General features: G+C 43.0%; 1 protein-coding gene and 4 non-coding genes across 6 annotated transcripts; 4 read left to right on the top strand and 1 right to left on the bottom strand.

Annotated features, from left to right (window-relative positions):
- Positions 1 to 264: 264 nt before the first annotated feature.
- Positions 265 to 27,005, top strand: kcnh6a (potassium voltage-gated channel, subfamily H (eag-related), member 6a). Of its 2 annotated transcripts, none has more exons than XM_034672940.1 (16): positions 265 to 950; positions 4,047 to 4,277; positions 5,473 to 5,622; positions 5,961 to 6,064; positions 6,795 to 7,104; positions 8,505 to 8,707; positions 19,132 to 19,545; positions 19,739 to 20,156; positions 20,592 to 20,791; positions 21,926 to 22,178; positions 22,638 to 22,831; positions 23,009 to 23,108; positions 23,195 to 23,482; positions 24,361 to 24,541; positions 25,077 to 25,260; positions 25,644 to 27,005. In XM_034672940.1, exons 1-16 carry the CDS (start codon positions 875 to 877, stop codon positions 25,908 to 25,910), a joined length of 3,573 nt encoding a protein of 1,190 aa, XP_034528831.1. In that variant the 5' UTR covers positions 265 to 874; the 3' UTR covers positions 25,911 to 27,005. The 2 variants fall into 2 exon arrangements, with proteins under 2 accessions (XP_034528831.1, XP_034528830.1); XM_034672939.1 differs by having other exon boundaries at positions 385 to 950; positions 24,358 to 24,541.
- Positions 5,350 to 5,421, top strand: trnac-gca. The gene has a single exon. It is a non-coding gene; the product is annotated as a tRNA-Cys (tRNA).
- trnac-gca lies at positions 20,936 to 21,007 on the top strand. Its single transcript has one exon. It is a non-coding gene; the product is annotated as a tRNA-Cys (tRNA).
- trnac-gca lies at positions 21,551 to 21,622 on the top strand. Its single transcript has one exon. It is a non-coding gene; the product is annotated as a tRNA-Cys (tRNA).
- trnac-gca lies at positions 24,577 to 24,648 on the bottom strand. Its single transcript has one exon. It is a non-coding gene; the product is annotated as a tRNA-Cys (tRNA).
- Positions 27,006 to 27,963: the final 958 nt, after the last annotated feature.

The raw sequence follows: 27,963 nt of genomic DNA, 5'->3' as shown, positions 1-27,963 counted from the left end.
GCTGGTCACTGAGATAGTCAAGATTATGACATGTTTGTTTGAGCTTGTGTGACTGGGGATAGGTTGGATGTTGGGTTGAGATCTTGAGAAAAAACAGAAATTAAGCTGCAATTAAAAAATCGAGAAAAATCGAAAAAAATCGAAAAATCGGAAAATCGAAATCTGAATTAAAATCATGGAACTCTTTTTTTTTGCTTTAATTAAAAAAGGATGAAATACTTGCCTTTTAATTTGAAAGTCTGTCAAGTTTCAATTCCGTCCTTGTCCTGGTTCACACTCTCTAACTTGAGGCCGCTGACAGTCGCTCCTGCAGAGAGGAGGAGGAGGTGGAGGGGGGAGTGGAGGTGGAGGAGGGGGGAGTGAAGGGGCCAATGCATTCAGGAGGTCTGTCCAACAGGAGCGTCTTCTCCGTCCTCCTCACCGCGCACTGTTCAGACTTGAGGAAAAACATCACACTGAGAAACTCTGCGCGTGTTCCCAACTTCCTCTCCTCACACACATTATCTGAAACATGATGGAAAACAACATTTGAGAACAATGAGCGTTTTTATCACAGCTAATTGGCAGCGCACGTGGCTTTTGTTGCATCTTTTTTCCACATTAACGTGCAACGTCCTGCTTCTGTGAACGCCCTGGCAACACGGACCTCTCTCCATCATTCTGCTGAGCTTCATCCCTCACCCTCACCCTCATCATCAGCATCCTTCAAAACCACAGAGGGAATCAAACAACTGTCTCTGACGCTTTTCCTCCAAGGAGCACCTGGTACTTTTCTCCACATCTGGGACTTCAGATCTATTTTCTGTTGTGATAGTTGTTTTTTTTAAAAAGCAGTGCGTGCGTCGGGGAAGTGTTTTTTGTTCTCAGCACCGAGATGCCTGTGAGACGCGGTCATGTTGCGCTCCAGAACACCTACCTGGACACTATCATCAGGAAATTCGACGAGCAAAGTAAGTGCGCATGAAATGAGTTAAGTTGTGCGCAAACGCAGTTGGCGCACTGATAATAAAACACGCACCAATGATAACAAAAACACATTCAATCTATTTCAGGTTTTAAATAAATGAAATATAAATGTTATTAATGCTACAGGCTGCTCCAAACAGGTGCATGAAAGAAGTGTGTGTAAAAGTGCAGGTTAGTCTACATCATGTGTTAGTGCACCTGCAAATGTGTTTGCTTGTGAGTGCACACCTGATGCCATAAAATATGTTCCATTAGCTCACATGTTCCCCTGCCTGTAATGGAAAATAAATATTGTTTTCTGCAACCACTTAGGCTTGAGATCAAACACAGATCTGTGGGGTTTATTTTGAACTCCTTGTATTCTTATATATCAAACACAAGCCCTATACTTCTTTATTAATTTCACATCTTATCTAAAAAGACTAAAAAATGGAAACTCTAGTCAGTTATTCCCTTTCTCCTTGGTGCATTTCTCCCTTGTCACTTTGGATTCATCAGAGTACTTTAAAATAACCCTGATTCTGATCAAATACAAATCAAACAAAGAGAAATCTGCTTGATTGAAACTCTCTCAAAGTTTTTATTTGATTAAATCAGCGGCTGATATTCTCAAACCTATCAAGCCCCTTTAATATGCGTCTACTGTATGTGTGTCTGTGTGCATTAGTAGACTTTAATATGCCTCTACTGTATGTGTGTCTGTGTGCATTAGTAGACTTTAATATGTCTCTACTGTATGTGTGTCTGTGTGCATTAGTAGACTTTAATATGCGTCTACTGTATGTGTGTCTGTGTGCATTAGTAGACTTTAATATGTGTCTACTGTATGTGTGTCTGTGTGCATTAGTAGACTTTAATATGCGTCTACTGTATGTGTGTCTGTGTGCATTAGTAGACTTTAATATGCGTCTACTGTATGTGTGTCTGTGTGCATTAGTAGACTTTAATATGCGTCTACTGTATGTGTGTCTGTGTGCATTAGTAGACTTTAATATGCGTCTACTGTATGTGTGTCTGTGTGCATTAGTAGACTTTAATATGCGTCTACTGTATGTGTCTGTGTGCATTATCAGACTTTAATATGCCTCTACTGTATAGGTGTCTGTGTGCATTAGTAGACTTTAAAATGCCTCTACTGTATGTGTGTCTGTGTGCATTAGTAGACTTTAATATGAGTCTACTGTATGTGTCTGTGTGCATTAGTAGACTTTAATATGCCTCTACTGTATGTGTGTCTGTGTGCATTAGTAGACTTTAAAATGTCTCTACTGTATGTGTGTCTGTGTGCATTAGTAGACTTTAAAATGCCTCTACTGTATGTGTGTCTGTGTGCATTAGTAGACTTTAATATGAGTCTACTGTATGTGTCTGTGTGCATTAGTAGACTTTAATATGCCTCTACTGTATGTGTGTCTGTGTGCATTAGTAGACTTTATATGTCTCTACTGTATGTGTGTCTGTGTGCATTAGTAGACTTTAATATGAGTCTACTGTATGTGTGTCTGTGTGCATTAGTAGACTTTAATATGTGTCTACTGTATGTGTGTCTGTGTGCATTAGTAGACTTTAATATGTGTCTACTGTATGTGTGTCTATGTGCATTAGTAGACTTTAATATGCCTCTACTGTATGTGTGTCTGTGCATTAGTAGACTTTAATATGCCTCTACTGTATGTGTGTCTGTGTGCATTAGTACACGTGCAGCAACATGTACATGTACGGCCAGGTGAGTGCATGTGCCACAGACAGCAGTGCTGCTAAGCAACCGTGTGACGATCAGTGTTTCCGCTCTGGGTCCCAGATAATGACTTTGGACTAGATGTGCTTTCCATCAGAGGGGCTCAAGCCTTTTACTTTAGAGTGAGTCCCCCTCCTCTTCTCTGCACAGGCTGCAAACAGGGCAAGCTGTTTAACCCAGTTTACCATGTGATGATAGAAAGGCCGGTCAGAGGCTGCAGAGGACATGTATGTGCTCTCATTGGGCTCGTTGGCTCTCTACTCCATTAGCAGCGTTGGAACAAAACTGGCCCCATTCATTGTCATGGTAAACAACATTTCTGGCGTGCTGATTGAAGTGGTCCTTTCCATATGCACTACAATCCTCAATGACAGGACTAAACGGTTTGCAAGCCTTATAATAACACTGAGGATGTGGAGTTACTCATGTTGTGATCAGCCTAAATGTTCAACGTTGCAGGAAAACAAACACAACCATGATCCAGATTTCACCAAACACTGTATTGCAACTGTAATAACATTATATTGACGAGAAGATCCATAAAGAGCAGCAGAGTTTCTGTGAACTAGAAGCATTTCAAAGCAGACTACTGAGGCGAATATGTGCAAATATCTGCTGCAGCTTTTGATTGCACCCAAAGCTCATGGTTACTTTGTTGTTGTGCCAAACATTCACAAAAAGTCCTTCAGAAGTGAATTTAAACATGGATGGGAAAATGTCAACAATTATCTGATTTGATAAAACACCATCTAGCTGTAAAAGTGTCAGCAAACAATTAAAAACTACTCCCATGCATGACAGAAGTGTCGGGTAAAATCTTGCAGTCTAAGCCTGATAGACGTCAACAAACTCTAATTTCCCACAATTTCCCTGAGAGCAGGTGTGACGCCACAGAGCCTCTCATCTTCAAGTGCCCACCTGCTCCTCCTCAGTCCCTTGGGAGAAATTGTGACACTTATAGCATTAGCACTAAGGAATGATGGACTTAATCAGATTCACTTCAGCTGATTGTCCAATGGAGGCTACAGAGCCATGAGGATAATTAGAAACACCTGTACTTAAGGGCAATTTATTGATTCAGTCTAAGTATAGATCAACCTTTAGGTTGTTTGATTAATGATTCATGTAGAAACCATGACAAGGGGCCTTTAAAGCTAAAAAGCAGGAACTCAGTTTATACATTTAAAGTCAATAGTGTCATATGAAAAATAATGACTCAGGGTGAACATTTAGAGAGAGCAGTATCAGGAAAGTTTGCAAAGCTACAAAACAGAACTAAAAGTCTTTAGATTTTCTTCCTTTTAAAACTTGAAAATGACACTCAGCTTCTTCCACCCTCCAGGTCGCAAGTTTGTAATTGCCAACGCCCAGATGAAGAACTGCGGCATCATCTACTGCAATGAAGGTTTCTGCCAGATGTTCGGCTTCACCAGGGCGGAGATCATGCAGCAGCCCTGTACCTGTCAGTTCTTGGTGGGGCCCGGCACCATGAAGAGCGCGCTGGCCCAGCTTGCGCAGGCTCTGCTGGGCTCTGAGGAGGGCAAAGTGGAGATCCTGTACTACGCTAAGGAAGGTAAGACTGGGGAAGAAATGAGAGGAGCAGTTTGATATGCAAATGAGAAGCAGATTTAAGAAAGATGATAACTCCTGTGCGCTCTCTGAGAAGGAATGGCTCTAGCCGTGAAACAACCCATGCAACAGCTTCAGTTAAATAATGACTTTAATAACAAGGACAGAGAACTCGGGTGATCAGGAAGAAACATTACTTTAATATTGTGCCTCCATGTGGGGGTCCACTTACAGTAACCTGCCATGCTTTTGATAACTTGTAGCTTTTATAATCAGGCTTTAAATCAGGAGCTGGGCTTGTTCACACTGAGTCATCTCTCTTTTGAGACCAGGCAGGCGGACACAGCACGCCATTGTTAATCTTTTCTTTAGACCGGTTCTCTATTGAAACATAATTCTTCTGTTTTTCTGTGTTATTTTGTTGGTACGAACTCAATCCTGCACCCTCTTCTTGCTCTGCAGTCTTTTTAATGCTTTCTTTCACATCTGCAGCCACACACAGCACAGAGCAGTGACTCTAGAAAGGTTATGATTACAGCCCATTGCATCATTTGGGGATTGGTCCTCCTGATTTGTTTTAACGTATCCAGCAGGGTTTTTGATTCCTTTAAAGTCCTCCAGTGAATCAGATAAATAATTCCTCAATCTGCACTTCATGTGGTGGTATTTTTCCTGATTGTCTACGTGCTCTCAGGACGAACAGGCAGAAAATGTGCAAACAGGAGACATCAGGACAGGTCAGCTGATCTCACAGGCACTATATTCCTGTCACAGTGGGCTTGTGAATGGGAGTAAAAGCAGGCACTCACTTTGTGTGCCGTATGGCGTGTGTTTGTGCGCTCTTCCCTCTCCCCCGTTTCTATATTTAGACCACACTGATTGCAGAGTGAAGAGAAGTTAGACCTGACGGAAGTGAGCTTATTTAGACTATTTTAGCTTTGATCTTCATCCCTCCTTCTCCCCCATATGTCTCTCTCTAACCTCCCTCTCTACCTCCTGGAGTTTCCTCCCCCGTGACCTCTGTTAAAAGCACAACCTTATGAAACACATCAGGTGCCATGTACAGCTTACATGTGGGGGGTATAGCTCAGTGGTAGAGCATTTGACTGCAGATCAAGAGGTCCCCGGTTCAAATCCGGGTGCCCCCTGTGTGGGTGTGGAACCAACCTCACTCTCCTCTTGTCTTTGTGTACCTAAAGGAACATGCAGACCGTGCCTGGTGGACGTTGTCCCTGTAAAAAACGAGGAAGGCAATGTCATCATGTTCATCCTCGACTTCCAAGAGCTGAGGGATTGTTCTCTCAAGAAGTCAGGCCTCCGACAGAGAGTCTCCCAAGGATGGAATTACTGTAAACATTTGTTTTACTGCATGATATACATTTAAACATACGCTACATGTGTGTATACGGTGGGACTTGTTTGTGTAAAAGACTTATAAATTACTGCGTGCACATGTGTAAGAATTGATTGATTTTGCACCGTCACGTCATCATAGTGACAAGTTTCAGCTTCCGGTTATGGACGTAGTAGACAAACATTCTCAGTCAGCATTTAATATGTGCATGTGCTAACTGGCATGTGTGTAAAACATATTTTTCTTAGTGGTAATTTGTCATTTAAAAGAAACCTTTAAAGTATTTGTAGTTTGGATGACAGCTGAGACGATCACAGACTCTCTCTCTGTCAGGTCAGAATCGCAGGTTGAAGATGAGGCTGCCGGTGCTGCGCTCCATGCGTCAGTCGTCACTTTCCAAGGATCAGTTTGAAGGAGTGGTGGTGGACTACCTGGAGGTGAGCCGTGGTACCTACACTTACACCACAGTCCATTCTTTACTCAGAGAACACTGCATGGTTGATTATACAGTATGGTGGAGAACATTTTGCAGAGGAATACATGTGTAGTTAAGGCCTGCTCTGAATAACGCTTTTCAGCAAACAAGCATTTCTTGAAATAGTTTCCTTCTGATATCCTGATTCTGTTCAACAATATGCATCAGAAAGCTTCATAATGGATTTATTAAAGACATGAAATAATCCTAGCACATGCATGAAGCTCAGAAAACAGTGACACTGAAGTTGTTGATTTTGCTGTTGGCTCTCCACAAATTTCTAAACATTGAATAAGCACTGTGCAGTGTCACCTGTCGGCTTCCTCTGATAGCTGTGGGAATTGTTTAAAATTCTGGGACTTGTGTCTCAGCTCACACCACATGCACACCAAAGGAAAGGATGATGGAAAAATCTTCCCCTGTTGAGTTCATCTTTGTCTTCTCAAAAAAATCCCCTCACTTCTGTTTAAACATTTCTCTTGTTCTGATGAATCACGTCTTGTGAGACACTATGTCCTGACAGTATCCATACCTGCCTGGAGACATGCTATAGTGTATAAGTTGAGCCTCTTTTGGCAGGGATAGAACATTCCCTCCTTCTACACGTGTGTCGTCATTTTAAATTATCGTTGCACTAAAGAACAGTATTTTGCTAACATGCAACATGTCCTTCATCTCTTTGTTCTCTACAGCCAAACTGTGAGGAGGTCCCTCTTAAAGAATTCAGAATCCCCTCCAAGGAGAGCTGCATGCAGTCTGAGACGGAGGCTCTGATAGAACAGGATCAGGACCCTCCGTCCCCTGCAGCCGAGTCCTCCAGCAAGCGGTGCTCCCTTCTGACAGACAGGCTGGACCCCAGCACCGCCTTCCCCAGGGGGTCGCTACCCCGGAGCTGTTCTCGAGAAAGTGTTCGCAGCTTCCGACGCGCCTCCTCGCTGGATAACATTGAATGCATGAGGGCAGAATGGAACAGCCGAGCTGGAGAGACCCAAACCAACAGCAGTGAGTGTGTGTGGCTGGGACGTAGTGAGAACGTCAGGGGGAAGTTTCTTAAAGCTGGGGTTGGTGGTCAGATTTAGATACACTTTTTGTTATACTGGTTAAAATGATCTTTATGTCCCGATGGTGATCAACACATAATGTGTTTTTAAAAAAGAGGTAAAAAAGCCTCTATCTACAGCCGGAGTAAACCTGGGAAAACACCAACCAATCCCTGCCATCAGGAGCCAAATTATGAAACCAATCAAATCCTGTCCTGCCGTTCTGCCCGCCTCCTGCAAAGCGTACATTTCATGTTTGTTTGTGTTTTTAACTTTCACTATGAGAATGTTTTGGTGTTTTCTTGCTGCTGAGTGAGACATGAGTTGACGTAGTGCAAAACACAAACGATGAGCTGAGGACCGGTTTGGAATCAGTCACAATCATATGGTCGGGAATCAGCGGTGCTCATCCATGTGAGCGGGGGTGTCGTTTTGGAGGAGGGGGAGGGGTTAGACGGAGTCCTGAGGAAATGCTACATTCAATTCATGCTAGTTTTCCATGACTACCAACCCTAGCTTTAACAGTCATAGATGAAGATGGCTGTATTTGATTAACTGGTTATGTAATATGTAAGGGATAAAGTATGGTTAGCAGGTGGTTATGGGAAATAGAATCCTGACAGAGACAAGACCCTGACGTGAAGGGGTCCTGTCTAACCACGGTTAGCTAATGGTTTTACCTCATGTTAAGGTCTTTGGTGTCAACAAGCAGAAGCAAAATGTGCCGGCACTCTTTTCTGTGGGTGGATTTGACATGACGTGTGATCAGTTTGTCTCTAGTGTTGCTCATGTTGGTGAAAGTTAATAACCGTTGTCAAAGGGTTGTGACCAATCAGAATCAAGCATCTGAGAGCCGGGTAATAAGTAATACTAATGGACTTTATTGCACTGGTATTGCACTGGTTGGTCTCCAACATCTCCACAGGTCTGGTTCACATCCTGTGTAGAATCTGCATGTTGTCATCATGGGTGTGTAGGATCTCCGGTTAATATCTTTATTGAATCTACATCTCAGCTGCCAGATACTCTTTAATATGATCTAACTATCAGGTATAACACAGAACTGCAAGTCAGTCAGAAAGAAGCTTTAACAATGGCCTGATATACGATGAGATCTGTCACATCACTGTACGTCAGCCTTAGGAGGAGGAGCAGCTCAAGACAGAAAATCTCCACATTGTGTCTGACAGGAAATTACAGAAACAGAGAGGGAGAGATTTAGAAGTAGATCCTAGTAAACTTTAGAAACCACATCATTATGCTGATATATTTTTAGGTATGTGGACACACTGCTTCTTCTCTCCACATCTACACTGTCTTAAATAATTTCCCCCTTATCTGTGTTTCTGCACTCTGCTCCAGATCTGAAGCCCAGCGTTCTGAACTCCACGTCAGACTCAGACTTAATGAGACACAGGACCATCGGCCGCATCCCTCAGGTTACCCTCACCTTTGGCTCGGACCGCATGAGACCTCCCTCGCCCACTGAGATTGAAATCATCGCGCCGAGCAAGATTAAAGACAGAACGCAGAACGTCACAGAGAAAGTCACTCAGGTCACACAGGTAAGAAGAGTCTGCTCTTGTGCGGTGATTTGGTTGTGAAAGTGTCAGAGTTCATTAGCTGAAGTTGAAACTGTGAGTCTGTTTGTGGAGTGAGTGACTGTCACATGAACGTCTGTCACATCCTGTCTCTTCTCCTGCTCCATGGACTCAGGTTGTTGTCCACTTTTGTCCTTGATCCACCCGCACTCTCATATCCTGTCATCACCCCTGCACAGATATAGTTCAGAGATGTCTATAAATGGTTGTTGCTTCTGGCTCGGGTGAAGATGCTAAAAGACATATGCAGTCACAGGGTGAAAGTGTGAAAGAAGAATCTCACCTGAGGTGTGACATCCATGACACCAGCAGCAGAGCACACTCATCAGGCACCTCTTATCACACCAGCGTGTCTCATTGTACGCTGTTATCTGACGCGCGGCGGAATAATACTCTGATACAAGTCGGGTTGTTAGAGGAAATGATTTCTAGTAAGGTGTGCTTGGATACTTAAGAGTTCAACTGCATTAATGAGCATTTGAGAACTTTGCAGTTTTCTCTCCTTTAGATTAATTGAAACATCTTCTTCATGTACTTTCTTAAACTCTCAAAGTGTCTAATGCATTCAAGGTAACACACACTTCTGTATTGTGCCAGTTTAAGTGGGCAGGTTGACTCCCTCTGTGCCTCACATTAAGGGTGGCCGACTCTCTCTCCAACTAGCCAGACGGTTTTGTCCCAGTTATCAGTTTGTGTCTGTTGGTTTTTTATGTAGCAGGGCAGCTGAAAACCAGCTTTCAGATTCAAGGGAACTTGGTAATGTGGTACCATGCAGCTTTAGAGCAGACTCGGTCGAGGCATGATGGCTGTCTATCATGAGTCTGGTTCTGCCTGAGGTTTCTGCCTGTTAAAAGGAAGTTTTTCCTCTCCACTGTAACTAGCTAAATACTGCGATGTGCAATGCTCATGGTGGATTAAGGTGGGGTCAGACTGAGTCTTACCCTGTCTTGAAGTTGGGTCTGTGTTCATAATTTGACATAGAGTGGTCTAGACCTCCTATGTTTGTAAAAGCGTCTTGAGATAATGTTTGTTGTGATTTGGTGCTACACAAATAAAGATTGATTGATTGATTGAGTTAACATTTTATGAGATTTTCTGATCATCTCTAAATCTGAAGGACTTGATTCACAGCAACCCACCAGACTGTGGCACTTTAATTCAGGTATAAAGTTGTCCAGGTTTTACCCGTCAAAGCAAAACAGACATCTGAGTAAATCTACTTTTTTTTTAAGTCCCCTTGACCTTTTGTTGTATCGTTGTTTTTGCATCACATGCAGAGTTTGCTCTCTGATGTATTAGCACAAAATGTGTTTTATAGAAATATATATTTTAATTTTAATTTGTTTTATATTTTTGGGGCTTTTACACCTTTTATTGATAGAGGGAGAGGACAGTGGATAGTGTAGGAAACTGGGAGAGAGTGAGGGAATGACATGCCGGAAGGAGGCCACAGGCTGGATTCGAGCCCAGGCTGCCTGCTACATGGGCGTGCAACTTAACCAGTAGGCCAGGTCCGCGCCCAAAATCTACATATCTTAATTGGTGGTCCGTGCCAATATTTGGCTCATTTGACAGTAATTGCCAGCTTGCAGACATTTAAAGCTCCTGTGAGTAACTTTCAGATTGTGTCGATTATGGCGCCCCCTGTTAGTAAAACAGTACTTCCTGTCTCTTTGCTCTCCTGTAAGAAGTGTATTTTGTATTGACCATAAAGCTAATTTACTTTCTACATATTCAACCATTACACTCCTCATGAATCTTTGCTGAAGAAAGTGTTACAACAGGATGTTTCAGCAGTTTGCAGTTTCTCACTTCCTCTGACACCTACCCCCCAGGAGTGTTTTCAAGCATTAAAAATACCTATATAGAAATAATCAATCTTTACTCTGATGGTTTGCTTTTGTAGGTCATGTTGAGGCACTGGCATTAATTTTAGTCTGTTTCATAACCACATAAAAACCACTCACAGGAGCTTTAAATTCATCATTCTCTTGATCCCCTGTATTAAAGGCCACCATCAGACCTGCAGAGTTATTGATTCTGCTCGCTGTGTTCTGCATGTGTTGACATTTTGAATTAATACAATAAAGCACTTTGCAAATGTTGCTGCTTTGGGATTGAACGTGCTGCTTTGGTGGCCGTGAGATCTCGCTGTTTCACACCAGGAGTGAGAGTGGTATCGACAGCCGGCTGTGACTTGGTGCACAGTGTGAACGCAGTGTGGCTTCTGTGGCCTTGGCACAAAAAAAAACCCCTAGCTCCTAAAAGGCAGACAGAACACTTGTTATCCTTACTTTCTGATCCTTTGTAAAGATTGGAGTGTTTTTCTATTCTAGCATAAGAGTGGAGAGTCTGTCTGCTGCTGTGTAGGGTCTGTTTAATGTTTAGGGTGTAAGCGGTTCTTACATTGATCTGTCTCTGGCATGTCTCTCGCTGACAGACATCACAATCTTTTACATCAGTTTAGTCCAGCATTGTGACATTCAATCTTCTTTCCTGCACAAGAAAGCCACTGAGACGTTTTTCTCCAGTGCGTATCTGCTGTCATGTTAAATATTTTATAAAGAAATCTCCTGCGTTCTGTCAGATTATTTATTGTATTGGACATTTGAACAGGATATGAAAGCTACAATATGAATCATGTTGCTACTCCTGAAAACATATCATTTTTTAATACAGAACGTGAGCGTGGAGGCTTGTCTTGAATCAGCTGTCTATGGTGTGTTTTCATTGGTTTTGTGATTTCTCATCAGACATATGTGCAGATTTATGGTGTGGATCGCTGAGTGTGAAGCAGATTGTGAGAATGAAGAGGAGTTCTGATGAGATGCAGTTATGAAAGCGAGTGAAAAAACGGTGACAGCTGTGAGGTTATTGAGCGGCTTGATGCTACAAGTGACCTTGGCCTCTGGAGCTAATGGACGTGGAGGGCGGTGGGCATGCTCTCAAACTGCTGACCAATCCAACCAAAGCCTGCTAACTCACTCCGCAGCTTCCTCTAGTCGTCTTTTGAGACGGTTTCATCCTGGTGAAAGAGTTTTCATCGACTCACAGCGGTATCATAGTCAAAGGTCTAGTCAAACTCTGCAGGTCAGCTTTGAGGTCAAGCGCTGCTGCAGTCACGAGGGGAACAAACCTCAGCTGTGGTCAATAAAAAAAACAGAGTGCATGTTTTCTTATTAATTATCATGTTGTTTTACCTGTAACAAAATCCATAAGCCTGTTGCTGTCAGTTATCTTTGGTTATACAATAAAATGCTTGGTTATCCTGCCTTTGTAATTGGATTTCGATTGGCACCTTACAGAAAGGGAAATGATGGTCGTCATTGATCTTTGCTCGCATTGATTCGTCTGCGTAACATGAAGCACAGAGTGTGATTGATTGTAAAAGACTGGTAACTGCAGAAAGCCTCAGTAAGCTGGTCATGCGTGTGTGTCCGGGAAAGAATTATGCACATGTGGCGCCCCCTGGCTGTGAATGGGGGTATAACAGGAGACTGTGGAGGAAATCTGGAAACATGAAGCTGAATGTCACGTTTGTTTTTGAAGGATGGGCAGCAGGAGTTTAAACATTTGTGGACATGAGTGTCTGCACAGTTGAGGAGTGAGTGTTTAACAGGTTTACACTGACAGAGTGATGTGAGGCAAACATGCATGACTTATTAAAGATGGGTGAGAGACATTCAAAGCTGCATGATTTATTTTGTCTTTTCTCTGTAAAATTCTGAATTTTAGATTCTTCCTGGTTGTTTTTATTGCAGATAATTTATTAATTAGCCATAGGGGATTAAAAAAAAGTAACAGGGTTGCAAAAAATTACAATTAAGGTACAATATATTCAAACGCTCTCATTTTTAGATTCTATGAAAATGACTTGTTTGACTCAGGGACCATCAAATAAACTCAGGAACAACACAGCATGCATGACAACATGTCAACATTACAATAACTTCCTGACTCAAAAGGAGTTTATGTGAAAAATATGAAGACACCTAACACATAGACATGGACTTTATTATTTTTATTTTCATTTTTATTTTACTTTATTTAATTTTTTTGTTTAATCTTGATCTTTATATGAAGCCTTTTTAAAATCTGTCAAGGGACTACGGATATAAACTAGCCTTTTGCCTAATTCTGGTATATTTACAAAATGTTAATTAATATGCATGGTCCTTTTAAATGAAAATAAAAATACATATATATATATCATCATGATATTTACACATTAGTTGCAGAGCATAAAGTCTGAAGCGCTTAAAACGTCCTTTTTCCTGTACAAAGTCAAACTACCTCTCATGAAGTGAGGTATGGGACCAGCTTTGACTTTCAGCAGTCGGTCCTGTAGCAGAGGGGTCATTCACAGAGTCCGTGTGTTTTTCACTCGCTCTGTGTGAAAGAGGATCCCGTGGTGAGGGCCGGGCTACACACAGGGAGGACGAGCGAGGCAGCAGGAGAGAGAGAAGGAGGTAGAATCTGATGGAGTGAGGCTGCCTGGTCGTGTGTTTGTCGTCTTCCTGTGTTGGCCCTTTGGGTTGTGCTCTTCAGCATGACCTTTAAGCGTAAACTTCAGCCTGTGAGTACCTCCAGTAGCCTTACTGTCTCTCTTCCAAGCACCCTCAAACTTTTCCCTTCTTCCTTCAGTCCATCTTTGTTTTTATTTGTTGCTTTCTCCTCTCTTTCCTCCCATCCCCTGCCTTCATGCTTGCCTCACCCCCGCTTACTCTTCACGTGGGCGACATCAGCTTTATCAGGTTAAAGTGATGCAATGACATGGACCCTTTCATGCACAGAATCTCTGTATTTGCTTTTATACCCTTTTGCATTTCTGCTGCTCCTGCTTCAGGTGTATTGAAAGTTTGTAGAGTGCAGAAACAGATGTTGTGTTTGTGTTTAGGTTGGATCAGACAGGGTTATCTTGATGCACTGACTTAAAGAGCACTGAGCGATAGAAGAATTCAAATGACTAATATTTGATTAAAGTGCATTTTGCAATTTGCTTATAATCCAAATTGAGCATAAAAGTCAGATTAGTGTGTTTTAATTTAATTGAAACACCCTTCATGGTCATGTCTGTTTCATGAAGTCAGTATTTGTCACTGATTCTCTCTTATGTTGCTCCAGAAGCAGCTATTTCACAAGCTCTATCCTGCCCTGACCTTCTGCCCCCCTCGTGTTTCACACCTCTTCTCCTTTTTATTACAGTTAGCATGAATCTGTGTGGAAACTGCGAGCTCTCGCTGTGTTAATTATAAACTGATGGACGGAGGGGCCGTTGCGTGCAAACTGGCGGTGGCAGTTGCTCTGTGGCGATCATTATGGAGCGGACGACATCAATAACTTAACATTTCTTGGATGAATGAACTTTTGCTCGTGTGTTTACGTTCTCATTACTGTGTTGTCTTTTTACATCTGTGCAGCTCCTGTGATCGGTTCGTGTCACAGGACAGGGCGCTGCAGGTTGTTCAGTGAGGACTCAGAGAGTTTTATTCTCTGACTGTTGGTCATTAAGAGCGGATACATGGAGAAGGAGTGGGAGCCATCAGTCAGTATAACCTTATTTTATCTTTCTGCTTTTCTGAACACCAAATATGGACAAGTACACTTACAGGAACTCTGTTTTAAGTCCTTTTCCTTGAGAAACCCTTCTCTTTGGCTATTTCTGCTCTGTATTTTAATGTAAACTGTTCCAGTGGAGGGACTTGAAGCAGGCTGTTGACTTTAGGGAAATGCGTTTAGGTGATTTCACCATAGACTCGTGGTTCCTGTGTGATTGTTGCAGCACTGCAGCTCCTGGTCATACAGCCTCTTTTGTCACGCCGGCTATGACCATAATTATGCAAATTAAAATTCAAATATTGGTGGAGGGTTAGTGAGGAGACAGAAGGACAACAAAGCATGGAAAGCTTTTTTTTAAGGGCGAGCTGAATAGAGTAGAAATGGTTGTGAATATCCGGGCTTCAGAGAGAGGACAGAATATGAACACAGCAGACTGTTACGTCAGCGGCACGGTGTCCTGACCTTGCAGTTAACAAGAATGAATTAAAAACGCTCTTCTGCATGGCATCCAGTCGATGTCAGTACTTAATTCTGGTTCACGATTGACCAGAGCGCTGATAGGAGTGGTCACATGCCCTCAATAAAGGGAGACTTAGTGAGCAGTCAGTGGAGAGCAGCTACACAGAGGCTCTCTCAGTGTGTCAGTTTGAGGTTTTCTTTTTGGTCTGTCTATTTATTTAAGTTATAAAAGTAGAGGATGCAGGAGATGAGGTGGCCGCTGCACAGCAGGCAGATAGGGCTGCAGAGGGCTTTGAGAGGCCTCCTCCTCTACTGCTGCGGTGAACACCAGGAAGAAACCCTGGACAAAGAGGCTCTCATTGTCATACCGGTCGGTGAGATGACTGACTCTTTCACTGTTAATCTTTTGTGTTGGTGCTTCTTACTGCAATGAGACATATTCATCAGGGAGGTTCAGTAGTTCTGGATGAGGACTGGAATATTTGTCTTCTTTGTGGAGCTGATGTTTGAGTTGTTTCTGGTGTCATTGCTGCTTTTATAAATGTAGAGAACTGAGAAGCTAACTGAGTCTGGACCTGCTGCCTGAGCTCCTTTTACTTTAACATCAGGAATGTTACAAATTAAAACCTGAATGGTTTAAGTTCTGATGAAGAAGCTGTCTGAAATAGTTGGAGGAGCATCCATAATATTTGAATCCCCATTTTTACACAGTTGTTTCCTTGTGGAGATATTTTTCCCTTGATTAGATCAGTTTGCTAAATTGAGGTTATGTGACGGACAAGTTGATTTATCGATTAATTCCAGGTCAGAGAATAATTGTCCTATCTTGTCATGTCATATTGTATCATATATCACTGTATAGTATTAGTCCAGTGTGTGTTGTTGTATCATATCTCACCATAATTCACTGTATTATATATTTTCATTTTGTTTTGTATAACTTGGTTTGATATCTGATGGCATCATATTGCATCGTTTTGTCTTGTATGGTATTGTACTGCACCAGATTGTGCCGTATCGTGTCATATCGTGTTGTGTAGTGTTGTCGTGTTGTATTGTATCATATCTCATCGTTTTCTCAATATATTATATTCTTTCAGCCTTACAGAGATGCAATTGCTTTTGCATCTCTGATAGCCCGCCGTCTCATTCTGCTAAATTGGAAGAGTAAGACCCCCCCGGCCGTATCTCGGTGGATTCATGACCTGATTATGTTCCAAAACTTGGTCACTATTTCTTTCACATGTCCAAAGCTTAGTGCTACCATAAGGGGTGTGGCTATTTTTGTTCTGCTGTGTATTGCATCAGTAACAGTAAGAGACTGCGTGCTGTAACATTTTGCTCACCTTTTCATGACGTTGTGTTGACTCTGCAGAAGTTTGTGTATAGCGGCCTCCTCTCCAATTGTGTTTGGTCAATTTTGTATTGTTGGTGTGTATTTTGACATGTGGGTCAATGTGTGCGCCCGTGTAGATGTATATGTATGTATGCTTGTGTGTTTCTGCGGGCATGTATATGTGTGCACTTGTGTGGATGTGCTTGTGCTTGTGCATGTCTGTGCAGGCAGATATATGTTGATACGGATAAGGGGGTACCTGCCTCTAGATGAGGTTTTGGTCAGCTAGGCAGTCTTTTCTTTTTTCTTTTCAATGGTTGTGATAGGTTGGTACTGTTGTTTTTGATTTCAGTGATATATTTTGAACCCTGACTTTACATCCCCTCAGATCAAGAACCTTGGCGTCATCTTCGATCAGACTCTCTCCTTCCAACCCCACATCCGTCACATCACCAAAACTGCCTTCTTTCACCTCCGCAACATCGCCCGCCTCCGTCCCACTCTCTCCAAATCCGCTGCTGAAACCCTAATTCATGCTTTTATATCCTCACGACTCGACTACTGTAATAGCCTCCTGTATGGTCTTTCCTCCTCCCATCTACAAAAACTACAATACGTACAGAACTCTGCTGCCCGGCTACTCACCCACTCCCGCTCCAGAGACCACATCACCCCTGTCCTTCAACAGCTCCACTGGCTCCCCGTAAAACAGCGCATCCATTTCAAGATCCTGCTCACCACGTACAAATCCCTCAATAACCTGGCCCCCCCATACCTCACTGACCTTCTCCAGTGCTACCACCCCTCCCGCCGTCTCCGATCCTCTGACTCCAACCTCCTCACTCCCATCACTAAATCCAAGCACCGTACCTTGGGGGACCGGGCCTTTGCCATAGCCGCCCCCACCCTCTGGAACTCTCTCCCCCCACACATCCGTGCTTCTGACTCACTTCTTTCATTTAAGAAACAGTTAAAAACTTACCTTTTCAAACAGGCATTCCCCTCACATAAATTTTTCCACCTCTTTCCTTGTCGTCTGCTTGTCTTATATGTCTTTATTTGTATTTATTTATTTATTTGTAAAGCGTCTTTGAGTTATTTAAAAGCGCTATATAAAACTTAGGTATTATTATTATTATTATCCTGATGGGGGGGGGGGGGGTACCACAGTGTACCGTGCCGTATCTTGTCCTGTCATGTTACGTTGTCTTATCATATCATATCTCACTGTATTGTATTGTTTCATTTTATTTTGTACCATTTGGTATCATATCCAATGGCATCATACCGCATCATTTTATATTGTACTGTATGTCAAGTCAAGTCAAATGTATTTATTTTTAAACAAAGTTTATTTATGAATTTTTCAATACAATAATAATAATGTACAGTGATGACATATACTGATTAATAGAATCCCCCACCACCCCCACCCATGGTAACATTAAGAGGGAATACAACTTAGTATCAAAACATTACAATGGAATGAAATGAAATAAAAACAAATGAATAAATAATAAAAATAAAATAAATATGAAATACAATACATAAATTGAAATAAATACCAAAGTTAAGAAAGTGAAATGTTATGGGTTAAAACAGTACACTATTATCTAGGGCATACACAAGCACTGAAACACACAAAAGAGGGGAGAAGCCGCTTGAGCCAAAGGGGCATCTCAAGGGTCCTTCCATTTTCATATGCCTCTTATTGCTTACATTGACATGAAAGGTTACTCATCCACAAAATTATCAGAGCCTAAAACATCAACACGACTCAGAAAGGGCTGCCATATCAGTAAAAACTTGTTAGCTGATCCCCTGACAGTATACCTTATCTTCTCCAGCTTTACAAAATGTAACATGTCTCTAATCCACTGTTTAAATGTTGGAGGGTTACAGTCTTTCCATCTAATCAAAATGTGATCAAATGTATTTATAAAGCACATTTAAAAACACAGCAGAAGCTGACCAGAGTGCTGTACAATACATAAAAAACTAAATGTGAAGAGACAAACAAACGACAAGGAAAGCACAGCATTGGAAATGAGAACCTAATCAGGGCTAGAGGACTCAAATGCTAAAATATAAAAGTGTCTTAAAAGAGTGGACAGAGGGGGCCATATCATATCTTATATCTCACGTGTCTTATCGTGTCGTATCGCCCATTGGAGCAAATTTCTCCTCATTAATGCCAAGCTTCTTCTAGTGACCTATAGAGAGAGCTTTCTGCTTTCTGTAGCCCCAAAACTTCACTCTTTGCACTCAAAGCTTTTATCTACAAGCAGCTGCAAGATTTGATTTATAAATGTTACAAACAGATGAGTTTCATTGAGTGTTATTTAACATTTGCATGTTGTCTACTCGGTGTGTTTGTGTGCAACTCTGGGTAAATGTTAGGGTCTGTGTGTGTCTGTTACATTATCCCCAAAACTTTAAATTCTCACTTTGAAACATAAAACTCTGAAGCTGAAGCGAGAATAGAACAAACCAATGATTCATTTATGATTTTTTTTTGTGAGCTTTTTTTTGGCATTTTGCCTTCAAGCCTGAATATCAAGCAGAATCAACACACTGAGTTCAGATATAATCGACGACAATAACCTTCCTGATAAGCTTTGAGTGCTTGCAAAGTAGAAGTTGAGGGTGAATTATGGGGCAGTGCATGAATATTAAACCTCGTCTGAAGAATGAAATCTGCTGAAAAATTAAAACTGCTAAAAAATTTAACCTGGTCATGAAATCTATATTTAGAGAATAAAAATGATAATTAAGAGTTCGGTCGATTTAGAGGACAATAAATATAAAAGTCTGAACTTTTTGTTGCAAACGTACTTTCATCCTCTGCTGCAGTGAGTCTGTTTCCTCTGTATGAGTGTTTGACAAAGTGCAAGCATCAAGCTCCTCTGTGTCCCCGTCTTCTGAAAAATAAATCTCCTCACGTTTGAATAATGTACGACATCTTCCTGGTTATTGATCATACTATCACACCTGCATCATTAATAATCTAACCACCCTGTCCCTCTCTCCTCAGGTGTTGTCTCTCGGTGCTGACGTGCTGCCAGAGTACAAGCTCCAGGCCCCACGCATCCACAAATGGACCATCCTTCACTACAGCCCCTTCAAAGCAGTGTGGGACTGGATCATCCTGCTGCTGGTCATCTACACCGCCATCTTCACTCCTTACTCAGCCGCCTTCCTTCTCAATGAGGTGGAGGAGGCCTGTGGCTACACCTGTAACCCTCTCAACGTGGTGGACCTGGTTGTGGACGTCATGTTCATCGTGGACATTCTCATTAACTTCAGGACCACTTATGTGAACCATAACGACGAGGTGGTGAGCCACCCGGGCCGGATTGCTCAGCACTACTTCAAGGGCTGGTTCCTCATCGACATCGTGGCCGCCATCCCCTTTGATCTGCTCATATTCCGCTCAGGGTCTGAGGAGGTGAGGCATATGTTTTTCACCCTTGATAGATAAAAGCTCCTCTTGCCATTTCTACACTGTCAGGCAAAATTTGCACATTGTGAGGAAAGTAAACAAAAGTTCAACATGCAGCATTTCAGCCTGAGATGTTAGAGTTTCTTCATATCTACAGCTAAAAGTCTCAGACATTAATACTCTACTTTCTCCCCACCAGCCTCAGACAACCACTCTGATTGGATTACTGAAAACTGCCAGACTCCTGAGGCTGGTCCGAGTGGCCCGCAAGTTGGACCGTTACTCAGAATACGGAGCCGCCGTCCTTTTCCTCCTCATGTGCACCTTCGCCCTCATCGCCCATTGGCTGGCGTGTATCTGGTACGCCATTGGCAACGTGGAGCGCACAAGCTCGGCTCGAATCGGCGCCCTGAAAATCGGCTGGCTGGACAACTTAGCGGAGCAGATCGGGAAACAGTACAATGACAGCGATGCTTCCTCGGGACCCTCCATCAAGGACAAGTATGTGACGGCGCTGTACTTCACCTTCAGCAGTCTGACCAGCGTGGGGTTTGGGAACGTCTCTCCCAACACCAACCCAGAGAAGATCTTCTCCATCTGTGTGATGCTTATTGGCTGTGAGTCTGAAATACACAACCCTTTACAGACGAGCTCTGACATCTGCCTCAACATCTCCAGTTTATCCACAACAATATGAATGTTTTTAACAGCTCTGACAAAAATCCACTCCCTTCCTCCAGCACAATTGGTTTCTACTCCTTATGTCCCTCTGAGCATGTTTACTAACTCTCAGTTGGCCAAATTCAGCATCACTTTGTGTAGCCTGATTTGTTGGCTTCACAATGTAAACCTGGAATACTTTTAAACACCTCCTCAAAGTAACACAACCACAAAACCAAATAAATCAAAGAGAGGGTTTCTTAGAGCTTTCAGTCTTGCTTCATGTGCAAGAGGAAGTAAAGTTGATCCCCATTGTCAACTCTTACATGCATCACATCATGGAATCACAATTTTCCACTATATGAAGTATCGCTGCCTTATTTTCCCTGCAGCTCTGATGTACGCCAGTATCTTTGGAAACGTGTCGGCCATCATTCAGAGGCTGTACTCTGGCACGGCCCGTTACCACACCCAGATGCTGCGGGTCAAAGAGTTCATCCGTTTCCATCAGATCCCCGGAGGCCTGAGACAGAGGCTGGAGGAGTACTTCCAACACGCCTGGTCCTACACCAACGGCATCGACATGAACGCTGTGAGTCATTCAGACATTCACACACACACACGGTTGTTTAAAAGAGGTTTAAGTTTTTGTTTCTGCAAATGGATTGAAAGATTTTTATACACTTTTGCACAAAAACATACTCTATGTTCATTTTTTGGTTGCAGTGAAACAAGTGGGGGTATAGCTCAGTGGTAGAGCATTTGACTGCAGATCAAGAGGTCCCCGGTTCAAATCCGAGTGCCCCCTCTCTTTAAACATCGGCTCGATGTTATTGTCTACTTAATCCTAAACCCCAACCTTACAATAGCCACTCAGTTGGAGCTAATACCGCGAACGGCTGACAATGCATAATTTATTTCTGCAAAACCACTCTCAGCTCGAGTGCAAACATCGTAAGAAGATGTGCAATCCTGGAAATATCTCATTTAAAGAAACTTAAACATATGTTTAGAATAAAGAGCTGCAGATACTAGTGCGCTGGCTTACTTCCCCCTTATATATCCCACTGTTGTTGTAATTTGTTTGCATTGTTAGTGTTTGACCTACATAGTTTGTCACCTTGTTTCTGCTGCTGCAAAGACCCACATTTTCCATATTGAACTATTATGTATCTGTGTCCTCAAATAACCACATAAATACATGATGTCTGTGCTGCTCTACATGTGGATTTGCTCAGTAAATAGGAGTTTTATTTTAAGATTATTTTAAAAAATCACAGTTGGCTGCTTTGCCTCTTTTTGAAACAAGTTTTGGATTGTATTCACAAAACTGACTGCACAGTTGTCACGTGGGGGTATAGCTCAGCGGTAGAGCATTTGACTGCAGATCAAGAGGTCCCCAGTTCAAATCTGGGTGCCCCCTTGACATTTAAGCCTCACATGAGTGTTTCCATTGAGACTATACTTTTAGAGATGACGTGCTTCATATTGTGACTTGGGCTCGTGCTGCCAGCAGCACCAGGGAGCAGCGTTAGCGTCTGCCAATTCAATGTGAGAATAGATCATCACTTGGAGCCACTGTCCTTCGTGCCCAGCCTGAATCAATCTGACACATGGCTCTCCTCTTCCCTCACCCCTCGCTGTCTTTTTTATAAACCTCATTTTCAGTCTTAGATTACATGAGACATCTGTGCAGACCCATCCAATGTCCTTTGTATCCTTGCAGGTTTTAAAGGGTTTCCCTGAGTGTCTGCAAGCGGACATCTGCCTCCATCTGAACCGGACCCTCTTGCAGCACTGCAAAGCTTTTCGAGGCGCCAACAAAGGCTGCCTGCGAGCTCTGGCCATGCGCTTCAAGACCACCCACGCTCCTCCCGGTGACACTTTGGTCCACAGCGGGGACATTCTCACTGCCCTCTACTTCATTTCCAGAGGCTCCATCGAGATCCTCAGGGATGACGTGGTGGTGGCGATTCTAGGTGGGCTGCACAGCATAGTGGAAATTCTGCTCACTTTTTCCTAGAAGAGAAAACCTGCCGTTGTTTTCATCATCAATCAATACCAGTCATCAATGCCCACTATAAATACATCCCTAAATACTTTTGGCACTTTGTTTGATCTATTCTTCCTACCTTTTGTCCCACAAAGCCAGAACTCACTCTGCACAAAACACAGACACACTCACTGTGTGATGTGTTGCCAGAGGTGTTTGGGCACAGATCCACTTCCATTCCACTGTGGCATTGATCATCAATAGGCCCAACACTCAGATCCAGGCTGCATAGGTCATTTCTTTTTCAGATGTGTTTTCAGAAACCAATTTGTGTTAAGCAGAAGTGCTATTTAGATCACTGTTACCTTATTACTGTGTGTTTCACTCAAACATCAGCAGACAAACTGTTGCTCTTTTCCAATATTGTCTTTTCCTTTGCTTCTAGGAAAGAATGATATCTTCGGTGAACCTATCAGTCTGTACGGGAGGCCGGGGAAATCCAGCGCTGACGTCAGGGCTTTGACCTATTGTGACCTCCACAAAATCCAGAGAGACGACCTGCTGGAGGTGCTGGACATGTATCCCGACTTTGCAGACATGTTCTGGAACAACTTGGAGATCACGTTCAACCTGAGAGATGTGAGTGCCACCAGAGGAAATAATGTCAGAGGAATTATCTTAGCCTACCTTTGCTTTTTTGACTTGATATCTATAAAACTTTTTTTTTGATGATGAACGGTTGTCCAAGAATGTTTGTATCCTTTGAGTCCCAGATCTGTTGTGTATTTCCAAATCACTGAAGCTGATTTGTATCAGGCAGATAGAATAAACCAGTCATCTCCGGATAAGGACTCTGAATGTGGCTACCGCCGGACGAGGCATCGCAGGAGCTCCCTGCGACGACGTAACCGACCAGGTAAGTGAGGAATGAGGCTCAACACATGTGCATACTGCTCCGTTCTCTGTAACATCCATTGTGTCTCGTCTTCTCTTTCCACACAGACGGCATGGACCGTGAAGACTCTTATCCAGATCAGTCCTGTCCGATGGGAAACCACCACCGGGGTACGACCACAGGGTCCCACTGGGACGACCTCTGCAGCAGCCCCAGTATCTGCTCCCAGTCCAGCGATGAGGAGATGAAGCCACTGGGACACAGCAAGTCGGAGCTGTACCCACCTGCGAGTGACGCCAGAGATTACCCGGCAGCAGTGGTCAACCTCCTGCCTCACAGCGGACCCTCAGGGGGAATGGGGCCGCCTGTAGACCGCGGAGGACCACCGTACACAGGTAAACACTCTCTTCAAAGTCATGTGTGGATCATCTCCATAATTAAAACATTTCAGCAGTACAAGAACACACGAACATAGAGAAAAAGCTCTTCAGATTTTCTGAGGTGAATATATTTCTCTTTACTGGAATATTCACAACATTTCTTTGCCACATTTAAGGGCCTGTGTCCATTAACAGCATTTGTTGCGCTGGCAGTTCCCAGGAAATAAAATGCAATTAGTGGACACAGGCCCTAATTTATTGAATCTCTAATTGGTGATAAATGAGTGAAATGAGGAAGATGCCCTATAACTTTTTAAGTCTTAAAAATAAAGAAGAGCTGGATTTTGTGCCCAGACACTTAAACAGATATAGGTATTTCTAATTTATTGAACTAAGACGGATGTTTGTACTCAATAAATAAATTGGGCATTTCAATTGTTAGATTTTGGCTGTGACTAGAAGCTAGGAGGTGCTGCAAAAATATAAAATATGAGTCAGAAAACAACATTTTACCCACAAAGACAGTTAAAAAGAGCTGAAATACTAATATGAAATTTGTATTTTGAGAATACTTGCAAGAATAGAGATAAAAAAAGTTGAATTAAAACACTGAAATGCTTTTTTAATGAAACATTTGAAACCACAACATATTAAAAACGGATCCGGAAAATGATATGTGAAATAAAAATGATTAAAAATTGTGTCACAAGATCTGGGAATGGAAAGTACAAACATTGAGTTATTTGTGCATTTGTCATCCAAATAAATACTGCTTGCCTTTACTAAAAGTCTGCAGCTACTGGTCTTCTTTTATAATCTCTCTTGCCCTCATATTGAACTATCTTTTCAGATAACAGTCACATTAAGGATGATTTTCTCCCCTCTCCCAGCAGCAGCCCCTATCAGCATGTCAGGCCTGTATGGCTACTGGCCAGACCGCAGAGCCAGCCAGTTTTCAGAGAGCCAGAAGCGAGCCTCCTCGGTCAGAGCCAGTTTCCACCCTCCACCCTGTGCTGAGGATCGGCCCAGTGAGCTGGAGTCCAGACTGGAGCTGCTGCAGTCCCAGTTAAACAGGTGAGTCAGATTTATCTGCAAGACGGGAAGAAAACAGGGGGCACCCGGATTTGAACCGGGGACCTCTTGATCTGCAGTCAAATGCTCTACCACTGAGCTATACCCCCACTAGCATTTCTACTCTCACATGATGAGCTTCGTTGTTATTGCTCTGCAGCCACTGTTTGCCTCTGAGTCATGCTTTTGAAAGCTCCTCCCACTGCTGCTGTGTTTGCATATGAATTCCCAGTTGGTAGTGAGCATGGTGTTAATGCGTCCTGCTCGTAGGTGACACAAAGAGAGGAGAGAGGGAGGGGGAGAGAAATGCAAATACAGTAAAAAAAAAAAGCTGAGGGATATTTCTTTGTGAAGTCATGAATGTGCTTCTTTATAACTGCCATTATGCTCTAATGTGTCTGAGGGAGTGAGGTGCTTTACAGAGAGCAAGAGAGAGACCTAGTGGGCATTTCTGAAATAGCAGGTTCTGGGATGATGAGAGATTATAAATATATCAAGACAATGTAATGATTTGGGTTTTTCTTCTTTGCCCACCCAGGCTGGAGACGCGGATGACGGCAGACATCAACGTGATCCTGCAGCTCCTTCAGAGGCAGATGGCCCCGGTGCCTCCAGCCTACAGCGCCGTGTCCCCCAGCCCTCACCTGCCTCACCCGCCTCACCCCACCACTCTGTACAGCACAGGAGCACCCACAATCCACACTGTCCCTCCCGTCCAGTCGGTAAGGATTGACAGGGCTGCCTCACTTCTGCAGGTGTTGTGTTCATAGATACTTCTGACTGAGAAAAGTGCTGCTGTTTTGGAAGTATGCAAATTATGTCACAACTTTTGACGCTGCTGCTGTAATCACTAGAGCCTGTTAGTCGAGTTAGTTTCTACTGACAGGCAACATTAGAGATGCTGCTGTGTTTGCCTTGATTGCAGGACAGGATAGGGCCCAGTAGCTCCCTAGTCTGCCTGGTGACTGTCATTATATCTCCTTTATATAACAAGCTGCTGGTAATTTATGTTCCTGAAAGGTCAGAGGTCAGATTAGGCGTCACTACATTAAAGGATTTCTACATACATGAAGGAATAACCCTCTTTCTCTCTCTCTCTTTCCAGAGTCCAGACTCAGACTTCCAGCACAAATCCAAGGACTCACTGTCCAGCGGGATCCACCTCACTGTGGCCTCCAACGACACCGTATCCATGTCGCCAGAGACCGACCCACCTCCTCTGCCATCTGTGGACTTACTCCCTCCTCAAGACCTTCCTGGACTGATGAGTGGCAGTCAGCGTTTCCCCTCCCTCCCTGAGCACCTGGAGACGTCCACAGAGACGCAGGAGATCCAGAGGCACGTCTCTGACCCCGTCCTGCCGGGCAGCTAGAACACCGACCACCAACACTGCCAAAAAAACGCCTGATCCTTTGGATGGAACAGCCATATATACCCCACTCTTCTTCCTCCTTCAAAGCCCCCTCAGAAGCTGCTGTAGAAAGTGGGACGTCTGAGGGATCAGAGCGTCTCCCGTATCTTAGGTTTGGACTCTGCGGCGCCCTTCACGGGCTGCTGTTGTTTCGTGCTCCAGCATCCCTTCAAACCTGTGCAATGAGAGATTATTCCTACAGCCCGGTGAGATGGTTGTCAGACTTGGATGGACAGTAAACTCACAAACAGAAACTTTTGTCATGCAGTTGCTGAATCATCCCAAAACAGGGTTTCCTTGAGGGACTACAAACATGTCTGTTTGTGTTCACTTTGTATAAGAACGTCACATTTAGACTTCAGATTAAAAACAAATCAGTTACTCTGGACTGAATTATTTTCCTAATGTTAGAGATACATCAGTTACACTAAGATGATACATCAGTTAATGATATATCACTGTTTTTATTTATATGAACAAATATCAAAAGGCAGAACAGCTGAGCAGGATGTTTGTGCCCTCTTTGAAGAGAATGATTTTGTCTCATAACTCATGTTAAGACATTTAAACATGAATCAGCTGTACTTTTTAAATGTGTCATTTGATCATGAGAAAGTGGAACACAATCAAACAGACAGAAAGATAAACTTCATGGTTTCTTGTAGATCTTTAAAATGCCCCGAATATTTTATTTTGAAAAGAATGACTTTGCTTGTCGTCCCTTGTTTTTGTGTCTGTGTATCTTCAGCTTAAATATTCTGTGTAATGGTTCATCATCACTTGGTTTCATAACATACCTGATGTGTTTTTCTAAAGTGCCAACATTAGAGGAACTGTTCTGGCTGTGCATAAAGACAAAGTGAGCATGGACTGTGTGACGGATGAGATGTCAGACACAGACGCTGACGTTCTTTGTTGTAATGATTCAACAGTTGTAACCACCAGGTGAATGTACGGACTTTTTTTTTTTAAACATTTCTTGTTCTTTAAAATGGTTCTTGAAGCACAAATACCTGTTATTTATCTTTTATAGATTAAAGACACACTGCAGAGTTACACCGGGAGTCCATTGTGCTTCCTTTTTTTCTACTTTGATGTCACACTGGAAAACACTCAACCTTATAAACACTGACCAGCCAATGAAATGAAGAAGGAATCGTATGCAGATAGATAGATAGATCTTTATTTGTCCTTAATAAGGAGATTTGTTGCCACTGTCTGTACAGGAATACATGTATGAACACAATTACCATAACCATCCACCCAGCCTCACAGCAATGGTGCCCCGCATCCCACAAATATACACACCAGACACATATGCACACACTGGGCACAAATATGCACACCGGACACATATAAACACACCAGACACATTACAGTGGCATTCTGTTTAGCAGTGCTATGGCCGATGGGATGAAGCTTCTGCCAAACCGGGCTCGCCTACAGTAAGGGGATCTGTACCTGCGACCGGAGGGGAGTAGTGTGAAGACTGAGTAGAGGGGGTGTTGGGGGTCCAGTGTTATAGTGCGTGCTCTGCGTATGATGGCTCTGTTGTTGAGGTCAGACAGGTTGGGTGTGGGGAGGCGGATGATTTTGGTGGCAGTGTTTGTGGTGTGTATGAGTTTGTTTCTGTTGGAGACAGTTAGCATGTTGTAGTAGCAGGGGGAACAGTAGAGGAGAATGGGTTGGATGATGCTTTGGTACAGTAACAGTAGAAGGTGGGGGGCGACAGAAAGTGCTTTGAGTTTGCGGATGGCAGAGAGTCTTTTGGCAGCGTTTGTGAATGTCAGTGGTGTGTTGATCAAAGTTGAGTTTATTGTCCAGGCTGAGTCCGAGATATTTGAAGTGATCCACTATTTCGACTGCTTGATTGTTGATGTGGATGGGGTTGTGAGCCGGGCTGTGAGTGCTGGAGGAGTGAATGAGCAGTTCTTTTGTTTTTGAAATGTTCAAAATTTATGCAGTAGCATAAAAACATTGGACTTGGTCTTCAGCACCAAACAGTGAGAAGAGC

This window comes from Notolabrus celidotus, chromosome 20 (assembly GCF_009762535.1).
Source record: "Notolabrus celidotus isolate fNotCel1 chromosome 20, fNotCel1.pri, whole genome shotgun sequence".
Lineage (NCBI taxonomy): Eukaryota > Metazoa > Chordata > Actinopteri > Labriformes > Labridae > Notolabrus > Notolabrus celidotus.
Note: the sequence above shows the minus strand (reverse complement) of the source record. Positions and strands in the feature narration are given on the sequence as shown.

Coding starts and splice junctions, on each gene's coding strand:
- kcnh6a (XM_034672939.1), top strand. CDS start 875: ATGCCTGTGAGACGCGGTCATGTTGCGCTCCAGAACACCTACCTGGAC. Junction 20,157..20,591: donor CTGTGTGATGCTTATTGGCT/GTGAGTCTGAAA, acceptor TTTTCCCTGCAG/CTCTGATGTACGCCAGTATC. Junction 22,832..23,008: donor TCACGTTCAACCTGAGAGAT/GTGAGTGCCACC, acceptor GATTTGTATCAG/GCAGATAGAATAAACCAGTC.